The sequence below is a fragment of the Apodemus sylvaticus genome, chromosome 4 (genome assembly GCF_947179515.1).
Source record: "Apodemus sylvaticus chromosome 4, mApoSyl1.1, whole genome shotgun sequence".
Classification (NCBI taxonomy): domain Eukaryota; kingdom Metazoa; phylum Chordata; class Mammalia; order Rodentia; family Muridae; genus Apodemus; species Apodemus sylvaticus.
Genome location: NC_067475.1, coordinates 87,880,193 through 87,900,764, shown reverse-complemented (window position 1 = coordinate 87,900,764; position 20,572 = coordinate 87,880,193). Strand labels below are relative to the sequence as shown.

The following is a 20,572-nucleotide window of genomic DNA, read 5'->3' as shown; positions in this document are numbered from 1 at the left end:
TTCCATTCTCACCAACAGTGTCTGAAGTTTCTCCTTTCTCCAGGATTTTGCCAGGAGGTTTTTTTAATCTTGGTAATCACTCTAATAGATGTATAGTGATGTCTTCCTGTTCTTCAAATTATATAGAAATCTATTTCCAAGATAAATCCTGAACTCCACCTCTTGGGATTAGTTTTGTAGCATCTAGACATATGGAAACTACATAATTTTGCCTCTACCCTCTTTTCTTCAAAATGAACAAACAAGCAAACTTTATAAAACCTTATGAAGATTTGTTCCCCTGTTAGACTTGTCAGAGCTGGCGTTTGTTTTGTTGGATTGACACAGTCTTGCCAAATGAGTTGAGAAAGTTCTTGCTATGCATCTTGGGTAGGCTAGTATCTTATTCGGAGTGTTAGGTCTTGCCTCTGGTCCTCAAGAGACAGTGGTGGGATAGAAGCAATAACGTGTGACTTTTTTGTTTACCCTTTTATAACAAGCCATGAGCTGTTTGTCAGCAAAGCTTCCTCTCCTTGTGACCTGTGACTTCCAACCATATGTCCCAGAGCTCAGCTCAGTCTTTAGTTTGTCACTGTTTCCTGTTCACCCACTTCTTCACCTGGCCTCTTAAAAAAACATGCTGTATGTCTATACTTGTTTGGTTATATTAACTTCTAAGATGTGTAAGGTTCAGCTCTTGCCTGGAACCCTAGGGAGCTTCGTAAGAAGGTTTTATTTTTAAAAACATATATACTTTGTTCACATTTCTTCTACCCCAAACATAGGACTACGTTAGTCCAGAGAGTAAATGAGGCTTTTAAACTTTTAAGTGGATAGACAAATTAACAGTACCGAAAGTCCAGACTATGTGTGAACTTTCATCATCTCCTTTCAACTCACTCCTCTCTCAAGCCATCACAGACCTCACATTCCTATTTGGGCTTCCCTCACACATGTTGAATTGTCACACTCACAAGCTTCAAGCTGAGAGACTTCACCTGCCTGTTCACTTCAGTCAAACTGGGTACATGCAAGTAATACTGTACAGATGGAGTAGGTGTATATAGGTTGTTTAGGAATATATGTGCACATACATATATCCATGCAATAACAATGAATGAAAATCAGAGTCCATAAATTTGAAGAAGAGAGAAGAAGGGTATATAGGAGAGTTGGAGGGAGTAAAGAGAAAGAAAAATGTAATTATGTTGTAATAACAAATATAAAACTAAAAAATAGAGATAGGCAGAAATATTTTGTGTGTGTCTGCTTGTGTATATATATATATATATATAAAACTTGAGAGTAAGAGTTAGAGAGAAAGACACACAGAGAGATACAGAGAAGGACAGAAAGACACACAGAGAGGCACAGAGAGACAGAGACACACACAGTGAGACAGAGAGATGCAGAGAGACACAGAAAGGCAGAGACAGAGTTAGAGAAAGATAGAGAGATGCAGAGAGAGAGAGAGAGAGAGAGAGAGAGAGAGAGAGAGAGGAGTTGGGGGAGAGGGAGACACAGAGAGACCTTGTTTGTAGTACTCTTGGGAATGCTAGGCAAAAGATCTCAAGCCCAATCCTTTGTATATTGAGATAATTTCTCTTTCAAGTAGCTTATGCTAACCTTTAGGTCATAATATACTCTAGGCTGCCATGAACTCAAACTGTCCTTGCCTCAATATCTGCATGTTTGAATGGGGTGGGCACTACACGCAGCACCCATCTACTACTTTTGAAAAGATTTTTTTGAGTTTTTTTTATTTATGTGTATGCTTGTCTGTATATATATATATATATATATATATATATATATATATATATATGTGTGTGTGTGTGTGTGTGTGTGTGTGTGTGTGTGTGTGTGAGACACCTGTGAGCTGGTACCCTTGGAGGCCAGAAGAGGTAAGATCCCTGGGAACTGGAGTTCTAAGAGTTTGCGAGCTGCTAGATATGGGTGACAGGAACTGGATGTGGTGATCCTTCAAAAGAACAGCAAGGGCTTAATGATTGAGCCATCTTTCCAGCTCATATATATATATATATATATGAGAAAGATCTCTGTGTCTCTCTGTCTCCATGTCTCTCTGTATCTCTCTGTCTCTCTGTCCCTCTGTCTCTCTGTGTGTCTCTCTGTGTGTCTGTCTGTCTTTCTTTCCCTCTCTGTATCTCTCTGTGTGTCTTTCTAACTCTTATTCACAAGTTATATATATACATACATGCAGACACACACACACAGACACACACACACAGGAGCTGGAAAGATATCTATGTATGTATTATATACTTATACTATATATATATAGTATCAGATATATAGTATTAGATATAAGTATTAGATATTTAATGAATTGGTTAGTATGTAGGTCTGAATGTATATATCATGAGAATTATATAATGGATCAGGTTACAAATAGGGCTATGGATAAGAATAAAATTGAGAAATAATCAATTTTGAAGCTTATCCTAAGTTTAGAGTTTATGGTGATTCAGTGTCAGCTGGTATATTCTGTGTTATAGTAAAAAAAAGTAATAATAAGGGTAGGAGACTTAGGATAAATGAAAATTTAATTGATGTTGTAGTGTATAGTGGAAATGAATATATTTAATTTAGTTATGGAGATAAGGATTGGTATTATAAGTAAAATAAAAATGATTAGGTTTGAAGATGTTATTATATTAATTACTCTTATTTGGATTTGCACCAAGGTTTTTGGTCCTAAGACCAATGGCTTACTATTATCTTATAAAAGTAAGAAAGCCACATGTTCAGACATGGGAGCATGAATTAGTAATTCTCGCACACTTTCTTGTTAAATAAGGAGGATTATTTACTGTTATTAGATTCATAGTCAATGTTTTTCATAAACTATATTTACATATTGTTAGGCCTGTAATAAGTTTTGGGTTAATAGTTAATAGGATAAGTGGGATCATATGTGGGGCCATGAGTGTTAGTTCTTGTGCATGTGAAGGTTGTAAATTGTTTATATAACTAGTTAATTTACCTCGTTGAGTTGTAATAATTATATATATATATATATTCAATATGTAGCTGTGATAATGATATTAATCCCTATGAGGATAATAGAAAAATTAGATCAGGAGAAAAGTGATATAGTAATAAATAGTTCACCTATAAGATTAATTGATGGGGGGAAGACCAAGTTAGCTAAGCTTGCATGTATATCTCAAATCCTGCTTTTTGAGCACTGAAGAATAATGAAGTTAATAGGATGTAACAAGTTTGGGTACCTGGACACTTTCTACAAGGCCTTGGAGCACCAACACCTTATTGCTGTTAGCGGTGGGCAATCTGCAGTATAGAGCTTTCTGTTGGTGACTTGTTGATGCTTGTGATGGAGCCCGTGACATTTACTTCCTGCAGTGAAGATGCTCCACCGGTTTTGACTGGCCCATGCTTTCTTTTCAAGGATATTGTGTTTAGTGGAAGACCCGATGCTGAACTCTTACTTCCTTTCATTCTCATTCATGAGGAGTCTTGGAACGTGGCCCATTCTGATAGAAAGGACTTTTGATTCCCAGCTCGGAGCACTTTTGCTTATTTTTGTCTGGTGATAAATACGGGCAGACATTCACACTGCACCAGCCTGCTTGGCCTGCCCCTACGGTGTAGCAAAGCCAGTCAGCCAGTGTTTAAAGTGAAGGGCATTTAATGCATGTAGACAAAGGAGACTGTGTAAAGCGTACATCCTTGGTTAATTTTCGTGTCCATCTTCCCCAAAGAATGTCTTCTTTGTGCTGTTGAGTCAAAAATGACTAAAGAGAACATCAAAATTCTGAGGAGATATTCAGATACTGGAAGAGAGGAGTTTTTACTGGCAAGTCTCATTTTTAAGACAGCTGTGTAACCTTTAATTCACATGGACATCTATACATCTGTTAGAGGCCGCTTCCCACCACTCTGACAGTTAGAATTTTATCTCTTCACCATTAAGATTTCTCCAGAGAGCACAGCACTGTATCATTTTGACAAATCTGAATGGAAGGAGGCGAGCACTGCTCATTTCAAAAACCCTTCAGGGTGAATGCGTTTAACCAGGCTCTTGTTTTCAGAGACCGTGTTTCCCATCATCCCTTCTGATCTATCAGGGCTCCTTTACTCCTCTTAAAAGCTGTATTTTATATAATGTGGAATTCTCCACTCAATAGCATTTACTGTGCTGGGATCTGCAGCTACACCAACAGGTATTATTACCCAGTGGGTCGCACAGTCTTGGCTCTAATGGGCAGATGAACAGCAAGTGTGGAAAAGCCAGAGACCCGTGCTCCTTCACTCACCAACCAGGGACCCTCAGAGCCCTGGCTTTCTCAGTTCTCTGGAAATCCCTTTCCCCAAAGGCAGGGAAGAATGCCTTTATGTTTTGCTGGGGAAACATGGATGGCCATGTAGAATAATTTATTGTGCCTATTTGCTGAACCACCTTTGGTGGTTTGAGAAATGATTTATTAGCTATTAGGATAGAAAGTATATCCAATGACTGGGTGCCTGTAATCTCAGCATCCATGAAGCAGGGATGGGAGGAATGAAAGTTCAAGTCCAGCTCTGGCTACAGCTGGAATTCTGCAGCTGGGTGATGGGAAGAAACCATGAGTGGTGGGAGTGCACACTTTTAATCCTAGCACCTGGGAGGTGGGAGCAGGTGATCTCTGAGATTGAGGCCAGCCTCATCTACACAGCAGATTCCAGGTCAACTATGGCTATATGATGTGACCATGTTTCAAACCAACAAACAAGCAAACAAATTAACAACACAAAAAACAACAAAAACCATCAAAGAATTTGATGATTTATAGAACAGATTGAGATAAATCCATGGGCTTAGAGCTTGTGACCAAAGATAGCCCAGTACCTATTTTGCTTTCATAAACTGATGTCTGCAGTTTTACATGACTGAAAAATAATAAAAAGGTTAATAATATACTATGACAATTGAAAATCATATGGATTCTACTTTAGTGTTTACAAAAAAGCTGTGTGGTCTTAGTTATGACCATTTGTCTCTTTCCTGTCTGCCACCCTTTTGTGCCACTGTGACACTGAGCCAAGCATACAGCTGAATGGCTGTGGTGTAGACCACATGACTGACAAAGCCCGAAGTGTTCACTCACTGTTGTTTGCAGAGTATGCAGACCTCTGGGCTATATTACTACAGAACAATTACATCAGGGCTACTCAAATATTGAATTATAAAATAAACATCTGTGCTATAATATTTAATGAAACAATTAAGAGAATCCATATATATCAAATATTTCTATTTTGCCTTTGTGTAATTCTTGCCTTTTTACCCTGTAAAAATTTATGCTTCATAAGAGCAAAAAAGTTGGCACCTACTATAATTTAGCTTCATGCTCCAAAACACTCCCTGGCATTTAGTAGCTGCTCAGTAAGCAACTTGGGTGAAGACTTATATTTTATAAGACCGTAGGAGGTGCATATGCAGAAACAGCTGCTATAACATCATTCTTGATTTTGCATTTATGCTAAACAATAGGATGAGGGGTTTTATTTATTTGCTTTATTTTTTCTTTCATTTCATATTTCAACATAGAAATTTTACCTGTTAGTGAGTTACATGCATACACTGTATAATGTGCAAATCAGGGTAAACCTATCCAACATGCTCATTTTAACAACAGTAGGGTGGCTACAGGTAACAATTATATGTTGAATATGTTCAAAAACCTTGAGGAAGGGAAGTCTGAATGTTTGCACCAGATAGAAGTGATAAACATTTGAGGAAGAAAATTTCTTTATACACAGTCTTATTTAATAGTCTTGAAGTCAGTTTATGAAGATACATGATCACCCTGGTGACACAGAGGAGGAGGCAGGTTTGGAGAGGCTTGTCACTTGTCTAATGTCACAAGGCAAGGAAGTCAGAGTAGAGAGCAAAAGGTCTGTTGGGTTCCGTAGTCAAAGCTTCAGCCATGAATTAGCCATAGTCATGTCCTAAAATTTCAAAGCTATTTATTTATTCAGGTGAGAGTGAACAGGGCAGGAAAACTTTAGAAAACAAGACAACCATTTGTCATGGGCTGCAGACAATTGGGTTTTTCTTCCCTATACTTTCTCACACAGAATTTTCTTCATTCCCTAAAATAAGGAGACTTCTTTCAAATTTAATTTTATAATAAGGCATGGATGCTCTTAAAGATGTGGAGAGAAGCAAGAAGGTTTCTCTGACTTCTGTAGACTACTTCTTGTTCCTCCCAGCACTTGGCTTGTACAGGAAACAGCTGCCTGGCTGTCCTTGTAGTGACTGTTCTGTGGACATGCAGTATTAGGCTTTAGCTACCCTTGAACACATCCTTGCTCTGAGTTGAGAAGTGCTGTTGGTGTGTGGCAGAGTCCAGGACACTGGCCCAAGACTCGCAGTTCTGAGGTCCTATGCACTTGTCTTGGAAAGCTGTATGATGTTTCCTATTCATATTTGGTCACACTGGCCCAGCTTGTCTTCCTTATATGACATACAGATCTTACACAGTAAGATTTTATTCTCTTTAAATAAAAATCAGCACAGTATTTGGGGTATACAAGATTATCTAGCTCTTCTATTTTAAAATAGAATTAGATTTCAAGAGCCCCAGTCATTTAGTAAAAAGGAGGTGGAAAGGAGGAAAGGAAAGGTATATTGATGATCTTTTGGGTCAGCTCCAGGTTCTTTCTTTCTCTTAATTGTGTGTCAGTGACTGTGGTCAACGTACTGTGTATAAGCCAAAGACCTTCCACATACCCTACTCTACACTATTGATGAAATGGACAAGGAGTTTCCTTTGGAACTCCTTTGGGATGGGGCAATTAGAATGGCTGAATTAATGTGTTTAAGCCATTGGTGTGCCACCAGCTTCCGAATGGGTCCAGCACCTGACTGTTTCCTGCAGATAAGAGCACTACAAGATTCAAGTAAGGGGGGTTGAGTTTCTAGCTAGGTGAGGAAAGTTGTAGATTTCAAACATCCCAGGCTGTTTCAAAGGTCTTTATGAAATTCCTGGCATGTCTAGACACTCCCAGGAGTATTCCTGAGGGCTCTGTTGTTCAGGCTTGTTCGGAATTAGTTGAGGGGGCTTTCTAGATGCTTGTAATTGAGTGGTTTCCTTCATGAGCACTGCTCTGACCTTTGAATTATAAGCAAGCCTGATTATCACCATCTCTGGGACTTTACTTGGATGAAATGGGGGCTTGCAAATGATAGTTCTGCTGTTCTACCTGAAATGTTGTTCAATAGACTCCATCGTGATCTTTCTTGTTGATGAGGATTCCAAAGGGATGTATTATACGTTATTCAGTTTAGCAATGATAGAAATTGCATTTCTATCCAGTGACTGACACCCAAACAACTCTAGCGACATTTAAAAAAATATATCATCTATGCACACACAGTTGAAGAGTGACATTTGCTTAATGACACCTTATGAGGCTATGTGTGAATGTGTGACCCCTTCCCAAGAGCACTGTTGTGTTTGCACACTCTGTCAGGAAAGAAAAATGGAAACAAAACCACTTCTTTCTCCTGCTTTCTTTCTTTGGAGACTCCAAAAATTGATACAAAGCATCCATTTTTCTCTTTGAAATTTGTGACTTCTAAAAATTCTCCCCACCCCCGGCATCCTGATGTAGCCTCAGAAAATCAGACAGCTGTTATTACAAACAGAGACTGCTCTGCTCAGACCTTGAATAGACAATTATAAATGTCTGGATTCCTTCCTTTCCTGTGGCGGCTGCTTTTTAGATGTGGAATAAAACCATACTAAACCAGAGAATGCTCGAGGAGTAGTTAGTAGCCTGTTCTTGCCACATCCACAAATCTTGTTAAATTTTCTTTTACTGTCTACAGCAACTTTCCACTTTGTAAGACTTATAACTGACCAGGAGTGCCATTTATATAAAAGTCTTAAAACTTGTGAAGACACAGGGACCATGGAATTTGGTCACAAAGTGTCCCCATCCGACTGGTGAGAGAGGGCATGAATGAGTGAGTGACCTGCCCAAGGACATTTGCTCCTCAATAAGGCAGCATGCTGAGTGAACTGTTTGCTTTTCTGATTCTGTAGATGGCCGGCCTCGCCCTATCATTCTCTGGGACTCATCTCTAGCATCTGCAAGCAATGATAGCCATTCTTCTATTAAGATCACCTGGGGAACCTATCAGCAGTTGCTAAAACAGAAGTGCTGGCTGAATGGCAGGGTTCCCAGACCTGAGTGGGGCTGCACGGATGTCCATCACCACGAGTGGTCCAAGATGGCTCTCTTTGATTTTTTGTTACAGGTAAGTCTATCCAATCTCCTGTGGTGATCTAAGACTGACGTTGTAAGGCCTCGAAGGAAACTTCAACAACTGGAGGGTCTACAAAGTTGTAGTTTAAGTTATCATATTGTTAAATTGTAATTGGGAGAGAATTTAGGACTTAAAAGTTCTAGAACACTTACAAAAACATCCTGCTTTTTGTTAGCACCTTTTATGTATGTGTGTCTGACCGGAAGGAAGGAAACAGATCGGAGCAGAAACAGACAGAATCTTTAGAGGTTAAATAGAGATTTCAAGTCCGGTCTAGTGTACATGGCCTTCTGTTTCAAAAACAAAACAAAAAAAAGTAGAGAAAATGCTAGCTTAGTCGCTGTCTAGGGGATGAACTGTTGACATAGAGAATGGCCTTTGGTGTCAGTGATGCCGAGTGGATAGTGCAGACCAAGCCAGTGTGCAGGCCATTTAATGGAGTGGAGAGGCAGCCTACAGTCGCCTGCTACTATTGCTACCTTGATCAATGTTTGAGCTCAGTTCTGAGGAACAGACAGTATATGTGTTATGTGTGTATGAAGGCTGTGAAGTAAGCTCCCTTTCTCTATATTGCATGTAGGGGAACGGAGGCGTGGAAACTATCTGTATTCCGACAGCTTACATGCAAGCTGACAAAATTAGCCCACTGCAGATTGCTAGTAAAGTCCTAAAACCCTTGGGTCAGACACTTATGAATTCCACACTTAGGACAGTGCCACTGGTACTCACGCTTCCTTGCATCTCTAGTTGCATTGTGGTGATACAGCAGTGTCACATACAGAGAATGCTCTGATGATGTGTTTGAACCCTAACCTTGGAATCTCCAGTCTTCCTATTGGCTGCTAGAAAACCTGACTAATATTTGCCTTAGAAGGATATGTGATTTTAGTATTTTGGTAAGGAAGCAAATATCCCCTATATTCCATAGTAAGACCCATTTGTATCTTCCAGAGCAGTTTGCCACATTAACAAGTGTAACAATTAGTGTTGCACAGGATTCGAAGGGCGGCTCCACCACAGAGCACCTCCCTTCGATGGGTGAAAACCTGAGTATATCCTCACTACTACACAGGCAAAACCAAACAAGGCAAAACGCAAAACTGAAGAGCAAACTTGGCATCTGAAACCCTCAAATAAATCTCATTCTGATTTAAGCTTCATTTATTATTCAACCAAGAAGAATTCACACACACACACACACACACACACACACACACCACTATGATCATTATATTACACAAAGCAGTATAAAGTAATTATGTCCACTACCACTCTCCAAAGCTTTTTGTTTTCTTCTGGAAGTGTAATGGTTAGGGAAATATAGTATATGAAATAAAACACAGATCCATATCAGAATTGGTGACTAAATATTAGTTCCAATTGTTCTGAGGTGAAAAGAGGGAGACCATGTGCCACAAAATAGTGAAGACAAAGCAACTGAGTAGAAGTTAGGTGGCAAAAATAGGAGGCTGTAGAAAAGCCTGAGAAGACCGTGGGTGTGATGGTATCTGATGGTGTTTAATCATCTTAAATAGGCCATCCAAAGCAGAGTCTTTGTTTAAGCAAGTATTAGGGCCTCCTGCTTTTCGACATAGGAAGTGGCGTAAAGGAAGGACTCCTTTACACAAAGTTTGTGTTGACTGTGTTGCTCTACTGTTGGTTACCCTAACCGAGCCAGAACAGGGTTCAACCTATGCAGTTTAGCTTCTGAGAGCTCTGGCAGCTTTGACCCATGCAGGGACATTATCTGCTGCCTTGAGGATGAATGTGAGCACATGAGATGATCACTGTGAAGTGTGAACATGCACCAATATTCCATATACCCTGAAATAATAATACGGTCAACCTAGCACTCACAGAACACATACTTTGTGTATTTGGCCCCAGGCACTCCTGTACTAAGCACTAGGTAATTTAGGAACTGAGTGTGATTGTTCCTTACATTTTAGAGAGAAGAAGCTGAAGCAAGCATAAACTTGTAATCTTGCCAGGGTCACGTGTTCACTAGTTCCTGGAGTCAAACCAAAACGAGAAGTTCTGTTTTAAAAATGAAGTCTTCTTGATTCTTGAAGGGAACCACCAGGCCTTCATCTCTTAGACAGAAAAGAGTACCAGTCACCGTTCCAAGTGAAACACCTAGGAGCCAGATGTGTGCTTCTGTGAGGGCCTCATGGGTAGTGACCAGCATCTTGACTCTCTCTCCATTTGCTTTCTTGAAAGAATCATTCATTGGCTCCTGTCTTAGCTCAAGGCTCTGTCCTTCCTCACTTACATGCCCCCTTTAGCCCCTGCAAACTGCATGAGCCAAGCTCACTTAAGGCAGAGGTTGGATGTCTGCAGGGTGTGGCCCTCTCTGCTTCTGTAGTCTATGCTGTTGCTCCCTTTGCCTGTGGTTGGAAGGTTTTCCTCCTTGGTAATTCATGAGGAAGAAGTCTGGGCAAGAATTTACCGCAACTTGTTCAAACTGTAGTATCAAGTGAAAGCTCCTAACTCTGGTTTAAAAGCTCTGTATATAAAGTTCAGAAATACCATTTATTAATGGTTAATTTAACTAGTATTTCACACACATACATTGTATATTTGTGTGTATGTGTATGTGCATGCGTATATGTATATGTAATCTCTTGTGTCCTTATTGACAAGACATCACCTGTCAATACAAATCTTATGGCCAATAAGCTTAGGCAGGATTAAAAGGTAGAACATCTGACAGAGAGAGAGAGAGAGAGAGAGAGAGAGAGAGAGACAGAGACAGAGACAGAGAATGAGAGACAGAGAGACAGAGACAGAGAGATAGAAAGACAGAGGCAGAGGCAGAGAGACAGAAAGACAGAGACAGAGAGAGACAGAGAGACAGAGACAGAGAGAGACAGAGAGACAGAGACAGAGAGACAGAGTCAGAGAGAGACAGAGACAGAGAGAGACAGAGAGACAGAGACAGAGAGAGACCAAGAGACAGAGACAGAGAGAGACAGAGACAGAGAAACTCTGGGAGACAGTCAGAGGGGAAGATTCCCTGGCGTGACTCCGAGGAAGTCAGACATATGAAACTGAGGATAGGTAACTAGCCACATGGCAGACATAGCATAGTATAAATGGGATAAATACGTTATGAGCTAGTGAGAGCAAGCCTAGCTATGGCTAGGCATTTTTAAACAAATAATGAGCCTCTGTGTTGTTATTGGGATCTGGGGCATGAGTGGAAAAGCCCACAGTTACATATACAAGCATTCATATACACATACACATATGGAAATGGCATCTGTTGGGAGGGGTTACAGTTCTTCTTTACTTTTCATTATATATTTCTAAGTGAGCAGGCCAGAGGCTAAATTCTGTTAGATAGTGTGTCATTTTACCATTTTATATGTCAGCGCCCATAGGTCCTCCCTCTTCCCACTGTGAGAAGCAGAAGGCAGCGTGATGTTTCTGCCGATCAGATGGAGGGTGATGAGGTGTTATCTGCATTTTTCAGCTTTACATTATGTTTGAGATTGAGAATATTATATATTCAGGTATTTTGTTTGGTTTCAGTAACTCTCTTGTTCAAACTATTGGCATTTTATAACTTTCCTCATTGACTAAAAACTGTATATTATGAAAAGGAGCCTGCATTAATGTCTGCAGCAGTCAGTTTTCTGTGATATAAACAAAGAGCTGAGATGATCAACTGATGAGGGGACAAGGCGTATCACCACGGCTTTCAGTTTTTAACTTTTCAGGTTGTGATTGGTCAGCCCCATTGATTTGGGTCTGTGATAAGGGGGTAGACTGTGGCAAAAGTGTGTGGTGGAACAAACTTGTTTATCTCATGAATAGTTAACAGATGAGAGAGAATAGAGGGAGCCAGCCTGCCAAACTTGCTTCCGTTTCCTCAGGAGAGATGAATGAGCCTTTGTCATCTGTGATAGATCCAAGAAATGATCTATCCAAATCCATCTTGGTAAGCCAATGTGCTTACTGAACTTATAGGTAAATGGGGGGAGGGGGAGTAAGGGAGTGGTCACTTACAATGGTGACAAAACTGATGCATCACTAAAAAGTGCCACCTCTTTATGGGTAAAGCCTGTGGAAGCTGCAATATGAAGTTCAGCCCAGCTAAGTGTCTAACTCTTATCTATCCTAGTCCCTGTAAGAATCGTGTGCAGCCTGGGCACACACGTTGGTCATGACAGTCTTGTTCTACTTTTCCTGGGGAGACATGAACACATTCCGTTCAATATACTTAGGGCATCGATGACAGACTGAAGGATCAATTTACCCAAGTCTTCCTTTACAAACCAGTGAATTCACTGGGGTTACTACAGATGCACATAGATGAAGTGTTAAAGAAACATGTGTGACTTAAAAGCAGCTGCGTCATTGAAAAATCCCAGCCCAGAGTGGGTTAGGACTCGTGGAAGCTGCGTGTCTGGAGCTCTCTGTGGGACTTGTAGGCAGTTCCATCCACAAGGGTCTGTTCTTTCTCTAGAGATTGTTTACTGTTTTCATGACCTCTGGGAGAGGCCTTGTGACTCCTAGCCTGAGTCTCTTGGGTCTCATTAGCTTCTCCATCCTTTTCCACCCTCCACAGGAGTGAATGCTACAATTCAGAAGACATATTTTCCAAATAATACGTTCCTTCATTTCCTTCAGCTGTAACACCCCTACGTCCACATTTCATGGTATTTATTCCCTGGGCTTTGGTGGGGGTGATATAAGTATGTTGGAATTTTCTTCCATTTAGGGCTGAACATTGAGTCCTTATGCACAGAAACAGTCACTTGTTTGCAGCAGGTAGACCAGGCATGATTCGTGGTATCTGTCATTCAGAGCAGCAAATGACGTTTCCCTCCTGGGTCAAACCTGATAGCAGCAGTGATCTGTGGGTATAAACAAAAATACGTAGAAGGCAATTTGACAGGCATGCTATATCCTTGAACTAAACAATAGCACAGGAGCCTATCAGCTCTCCAGACACAAATCTTTGCCTTAGTGTGTTTCCAACATGAGTTCTCTTTGCTGGTGATAGCCTTGAAATCAAATTGGAAAGTAGTTGATTGGCCCTATAACAGTTATGCCACATTTTTCAAGACATGCAGGCAGTGTCATATGTAGAGTCCATATCTGAGCAGGGGTTTCAGTGGCAGTTCTCTCAGAACCACTTGCATAGGACTTCCCAGAACTATAAAGCCAGGCCATACGGAAGGAGCATCTGTCTTAGTTCCAGCTTGGATTTTTAACATCCTAAAACCAAAATGTGAAAGTCTTCAGCAACAGGGTCTTATTCTGCAGGAATCTTCTCTGAAGGAAGATTGCAGAACATTTTTATAGGATGGGAACAGAAAGCAAGAGGGATTGGGATGGGCTGTTGCATTGACCAACCATATTTTGACACAAGGAGTTAAGTAAGGAAGTCAGCGTGGATGACTGGACCTTAACCAGGTCACCTGATTTCAGGGCCTTTGAGTCAGCTGTTGTAGTCAGCTCTCCTCCTGGACTCTGACCTGGAATTGTAGAATGATAAGGGAACAAAGGACAAGCTACACACAGTCAATTAAGTCAAGGGAAGTAACACATTTATGACTTGTGTGCCTTAGTGTAGATAATGGGATAAAAGCGGCTTCCTTCTTTACATCCTTTACTGGTTAACAGACAGGCATGAAACATCTGAAGAAGCAAGACAGGAGCTGGGTTCCCAGACCTGGGAATACAAACTTTTTTGATCCTGTCAGCAAGGTGGAGTTCATTTCTGAGATGGCTGAATTTAGGAAACTACCTCCTAACACCCAGCCAACAGTTTATAGGCCTAAGCCATACTTATATGAAATTGCCAACTTCACATAGCTTCAGATCCTGCAGAGTCTCCGTTGACTCATTTTCTTTATCAGGTGGTCTGTGGGCTTGTCTATGAGGGATTGTCCTGATCTTTAATGGATGTAAGGTGGTCCTGAGCTAAGAAAGCTAGACAAGGATAAGGCTGAGAGTGAGCCAGCCCCAGGGCGACCTGGCAGACAGCATTTCTCTGTAGTTCCTGCATTGAGTTCTTGCCTTGACTTTTCTCAGTGATGGACTGTGTCTGGGAAAGATAAAATGAGACAGACATACCCTTTCCTCTACCAAGTTGCTTTGGGTCAGAGTGTCTATCAGAGCAACAGAGAATTAATTGGGATAGGAGGCAACTTTTTCCTGGCACCAAGGTTTTAATGTAATAACCTATGGATCCTGAGCGACCTTTCCCACTCAGAATCTTCAACATCTGTTTTCATTTTTCTTTTAGATGTGTCTCCAAATTGGTAACATATTCAGGACACTCACGGGCATTATGTAATGAAACCTTTTTATAGAGGGCAAGAGGTCTCCTTTAAGCAAGTGTCAATTGGTCTTTGGATTTAGCAGCTAGACTTATACTTTTCAAAAGTAGGGAGATCTTTAGAAACGCATTAAAAGATCTTACAACTCATATCAATTGTTTTGCAAAAAAAAAAGTATCGTTGACTAGAGCAGAATGGATGGCAGGCGTGGCCATAGTTAGCGTTCTTTAATCCACACATTCCCCTTTATGCCGACTTGCTTCCTCCTCTGGAGCACTGACTGCTTTGGCCTCCAAGCATCTCCCGTTCGATGGTTTCCACTGGGCTGCCTTGCACTGCTTGGCTCACCTGGGTTATGGCTGCACCCTCAGCTGCTGCTCAAGGCAGTGCAGTGGCTGTTATCAGTCTGTCCTCCATATTTGCTGCTGCTGAAGGCATTGAAGGCTAGGTTGTTGTCTTAGGGTCTCCATTGCTGTGAAGAGACACCATGACCAAGGCAACTAAAGGACAACATTGAATTGGGGCTGGCTTACAGGTTTAGAGGTTCAGTCCATTATCATCAAGGCAGGAACATGGCAGCATCCAGGCAGGCCTGACGCTGGAGGAGCTGAGAGTTCTACATCTTGTTCAAAAGGAAGCCAAAAGCCGACTGGCTTCCAAGCAGCTAGGAGGAAGGTCTCAAAGTCCACCCCTACTGTGGTACACTTCCTCCAACAAGGCCACACCCCTTAATAGTCCCACTCCCTGTGCCAAACACATTCAAACCACCGCAGTGTTACAATTTCCACCCCCAGTATATTTTCTCAGGGGGAGAAATGTACCCAGAATACTCTTGGGGGGCAGGGCAATAATTGCCTACGTGGAAGACAAACAATCTGTTTTAACAGTACCATTCTGTCTTCCATTCCATCTCTCATGCTTTTGGTAAACTGCTGCTTTGGTCTTAAAGCTTTTCCAAGGTTCCACAGCCTGCTGCTTCTGTTAAAATTTATCTGAGGAACTCTGACTTTTCACAAATCTCACCACTCTGGATATTGGTTGTCCTGGACATACCCATTTGAATAATTATCATTTAAAATTTTTAAGTCATTCTGATCTACTAGAACGTCTTCTGCCTCATCAAGATCATGCCTCACCTGTGGCTCAGTAAAGTACGGAGCCTCTTGGGAATTTATTTCTTTCCTAGCTCTTCAGTAAACCCAAAGCCATTAGGCTTGGTGAACAAGCACTGAATGTCGTCTCCCCCACTCCTGGTTTCCTTAGTAATAATATTATTCCTGTTTTGTCTCCTAGCCCCTGATATTCATGGGGAACCATCTAGTATAACCATGTGTTCGAGCCAGTTCACTGTGGACAAATTCACTGTATTGTCTCAAGGGTGTGTGAGTAGTTTCTCAGTGCCTTCATACCTTTGGCCTCCAGACTGATGTCATGCACTCTCATATCCCATGACCTCATAAGCCTTATAAGCCAGGGTATGAGGGCTTCTTTTCTTTCTTAGTTAAATGTTGCTTTTCACAATTCAGGCCTTGCAGATACAGAATTTCTCATAATTGTGGTTTCTTGTATAATTCTTTAGAATACTCCCTCCTGTGTGCATGCTGAGCCGGGATTTTCCTCTTCCTCTATTAAAGGCTAGACTGATACTGAGGGACATCATACATCACTTCTCCCATGCTCACTCCCTCCACATTGATTGACTCTGCTTTGGAGGGGAGGTTTTTCGATCTCTGGAATAGGAGTTTAGCAAGCTACTAATTTTTATTCTCTTCCTATTTGTGTCTGTAAGAAATGGCAAGCTAACACTTCTTTCTCGTCCTGCATTTTTTTTTCCATATTGACTTCCAAGTTGGAGGCTAATTTGAAGTACAACACAAACAAGTCCTTTTCTTGTGAGTCTTTCTTTATGTGGGCAGATGCTAAGCCTCAGTTTTATCCCCCCCACCCCATGACTGATTATGATCCTAAACTATATGTACAGCTTTCAGAGACCGTGATATATTATCTAGTCCATCAGTCAACTAAGGTTTCTGCTTGTACTCACACAATAAACATGTCTCAGTCTTGGAGGCACACTACTCTGTGCCACATAGAGAAAGAGAGTCACCTTGAGTTTCCTCCCAAGGGTGCTCCACCCTCATATGACTCAACCTTGGTTGAGGTTTAGGAGCTAGCTCCTAGTATGTGGTAGGAGAAAAGGGCCTGTGGGGAAGGTTGTAAGTAGATAACACATGTAACACTGAGCATGGACTTAGGGTTAAAACTGGGAGCCGGGAACACTGGCGACGAGATACAGAGAAACTTGCTGTGGAGTATAAGAGAGCCAAGTGGACCAGAAAAGAGGAAGAAGAGGGCTCTTGGCCAGCTATAAGAAGCTGGTGGCCCCTTCTGAAGTTTTTGAGAAAAAAGGTAACCCTCTATTGTTTTTTCACATCCTCTTGCTTTGAAATGCAGCTAATATAAACTAAAACTGAACATGGCTTCTCATAAGAACCTTCTACCTAAGAGACCACTCCAGCTGATCCCACTGACAAGTAGTTAAATATAAAGTTGTGACAGAGTTAACTCTGCCATGAAAAAGTTACAAACTGGTCATGTAAATGTTAGAACAAAGAGAGAACTTATTACATTAAATAGTATATGAGACATTGCAATATTATGGGTGGCAACAGCAGCCAGGGATTAAGTTAGCAGTCAAATTAGTATCTGCCAGCACAATTCAGAGATGTCAGAGAGGCGTTCTAACCACTCTAACCTAGCTGGATGCTTAGTGCATGTTTACACCATGTTTAGGCTCATTGTCAACTCCATGGTTGACCAGGAAAATTGAGTTGGTCCAATACAGCCCAGAGAACCAATCAGTCTCAGTGTAATTATCTTGTCATTTGTGGAGTTTTTACTATAGACCTATAAAAACCCCAGACAAGGAAGATTTTGACACCTTTTCCTCTCTTGGAAATCTCTCCCACTCTTGGGAGTTTCTCTCACTATCCCCTCAATTTCTCATTTTTTTCCCTGTAATTCCAAATGAAGCTTGATTCTGCTTTGCATGCTCCCGTGAGAGTTCATATTTTTAAGCTTCAGTAGTGAGTGTGAGAAAATAAAAGGGAAGCACTGTCCCAGAGTGTCTAACACCTTACATCCTTGGATTATGCATAATTGAGGTGTAAAACATTCCATTGTTCTAACCCCCCCCCCATCAGATGCATGCCTGATTTCTCTCCTTCAGCAAGGTTCATGCAATTGCCACTATAGCAGGGTAGTAGATCATTCCCATGGGGGAAATGTAACATGTTAGATTACTCTTGTGGATGCTTTACCTACAGATGAATAAGCCTCAAGTATATGTCTTATCACCCATTGTAATTGTTGAACAAATGCTCATCCCAACTCTTCTCTGGTTTTGTGGGTCTTTGGGTACAACAAATGTCTGTGTATCTTAGGCTGGCCATTAGTAACAGACTAAAGACATGATTCCATCCAACTCTAGTTTGCCAAGTCAATTAATTTATTGGAGTTGCTTGTAGAAACATAGCCAATCCAAAGTCAGCTGAACCACTAAAAAGCTCACACTCACAAGGATGATGGGCTCATGAGAGCAGCATCACTGGAACCTAATGCCCAACTCTAAGGCAACAAAGAGTGCCATTCTCCAGCCATTGTTTACTGCTCATACAACCCTGGGAAGGTGCCTTGAGCGGCTCGTACTTAATTGTAAGTTTCATGAATTTCTTTTGCTTAGTATGTCTCATTAGTTTCTGGAGTCTCTTTGTTTTCTCTCCAGGAAGAAAATGGTTTCACAAAAGGCTGGAATCCCAAGCTAAGATTCTAACCCTCTGCTATTAAGGAGTATAAATAGACACGTTACTAGCACCAGAGACTGAGCTATCATTGTGCTGCTTTGTTTATTTCATTATCAGGACTAAGAGGCCAAAGTTATTTCATCACCACAATGTTTTGCCTGGAGGGAAAAGCTATGCTAGATTATTTCCAGTGAGTTGATGCCTTGCCTTTAAACCTGATGTATGTAAGGTTTTATTACTTCCCAATAGCACATCACTGGGACTAATCCTTCTGTGATTGGGACTTTAAGAGACATTCTAGATTACTGTAATATTTTCATTTTGATTCTTCTAATACCAAAGGAGCAGTTTTACATTTTAGGTAAGGTTGTTTATAATTGATTCTTTCACTTTTTGTATTTAGCATCATTAATTGATGATAGAAATTGGAGTGTATGAAGCAAAGTCTATATAAACAGACCCATTTCATGAGTGTCATCTTAGTTAATATTTTTGTATAATTTTTTCTATTCAATAACATGGAGGTTGGTTTTTAATCAGAAATGTGCCTTAAAAACGTGGTGCTTGGGAATGCAGTGAGTGGATTTTGTGAACAGTTTTAAACAAGCTATGCCTGGAGCAAGCTGTAGTCACTTGCTCTGTGATGCTGGAGCAAGGGCCAGAGAACACAGAGTGGTTGTCATTCTCTGCATACAGTGTTCATTTGTTTCACTCAATTAACAAATGTATAATTCAGAAAAGCTGAACCATAGTACTGACTCTGTAAAGTGCAAAAGAGCCACAAGCCATCTTTTCTTCTCTAAGTGTGAGGTTATAAACTGAACAGATCAAAATTTTAGGGATGACAAAACAAAGTGTTCTAGAAAATGCTATGTGTTTCTTTGTTCCAATTTCTCTCAAAAAAAAAAAATAGAGGAAATAACAGGACTGACTCCAGCACACAAGAACCATGTTGCCTGAACTGGGAGCCTCTACTGTAGTGTTAGAAACAGAATGAATTAATTTGGATGCCAATCATGCTGCAGTCATTTCTTAGCCTTGAGAAATCACTTAAGCTTTTCTCTCCTTAGTTTCTCCATTTGTAAAATAAGACACTCATACCACATAGCGAGCTAATGAAAGAAGAAATTACTTTTATACATACCTTTGTATTTAGAATGATGCTTGATACATATTCAGTAAATATTATTAATTAGTTATGCAAATTAAACACCTCGAAATTCAAAGATGCACATAAGAGGTAAGTAACTCAATATCCCTATCATTTTATTCATTAAATTGCAAGTCATTTACAGATATTTTAATTTATTGAATGCTTATGGACTGCTATACATACCTTCTAGGTCTTTTCTTATTATGGCTTAATTCTTTTTATGAAAACTCTGTTTTTTCTTATAAACTCTGAATTTCTCAAGGACAAGTTTTTGTCTTATTTGACTTGTATCCTTTCTGTTATCAGCCAAATGTTTAGAAATACTGCAGCTATTGGGGCCCTGTTTTTTTGACCAAGGAAAACTACCTAGTCATATCAAAATAATAAATCTGAAATGTCAAATTAGAATTTTTACAAGTGAAAGAGAAACTGCTTATAACATGGAAAGGAAGTAATGTTAAAGAAAGGGAATTAGAAAAAATAAATGGAAGAATCTAATGAGTAAAAAATATTTGATATCTTTTTATTGTTTGATGGACTTATATGTTCTGAGTCTATTTGTTGAATGAGAAATTAATTAATGAATGTTTACATTAGGGGATAGTAGTTGTGCATTCAGAAATATTTGCTTTCACTATTACCAAAATATTATTATAACATGTTTCTTTCCACTTTGACTTTTTCTAGTTCTTTTTTGTTCTAGACACAGAGGGGTCTAATGATGTACATAAAAAAAATTGAAAGAGATGATATCCTGCCTCCAGAGTTACCCAATTTAATACTAGAGAAAGATAAATATAGAAGAATATATTAGTCAGCACAATTAAGTCTTAAATCTTATGGAAAGAAACAGGAGGCCATGAATTATTCTCCAATAATTGGTTGGCTCAAGAATGAAGAGAGGGAGTTTGGCATTTAATCCAGAAAAGCAGGACTCCTTAGGAAGAGATTTTAATGGGGAAGAATCTTTAACAGAGAGCTCAAAGTGTAAAAAAGTACCTTGTATGGAAAAATGATGCCTGAAGACACTTCCTGTTTTCCA

At 40.2% G+C, this 20,572-nt stretch overlaps 1 protein-coding gene across 2 annotated transcripts in view; it reads left to right on the top strand.

Moving 5' to 3' along the window:
- The window catches only part of Gask1b (golgi associated kinase 1B), a 59,986-nt gene that overhangs the window by 14,954 nt on the left and 24,460 nt on the right, over window positions 1-20,572 (top strand). For both annotated transcript variants that reach the window (XM_052180318.1, XM_052180317.1), the window contains exon 3: window positions 8,058-8,272. In XM_052180318.1, the coding sequence (XP_052036278.1) occupies window positions 8,058-8,272 (215 nt within the window). The remainder of the gene's footprint in view (window positions 1-8,057; window positions 8,273-20,572) is intronic.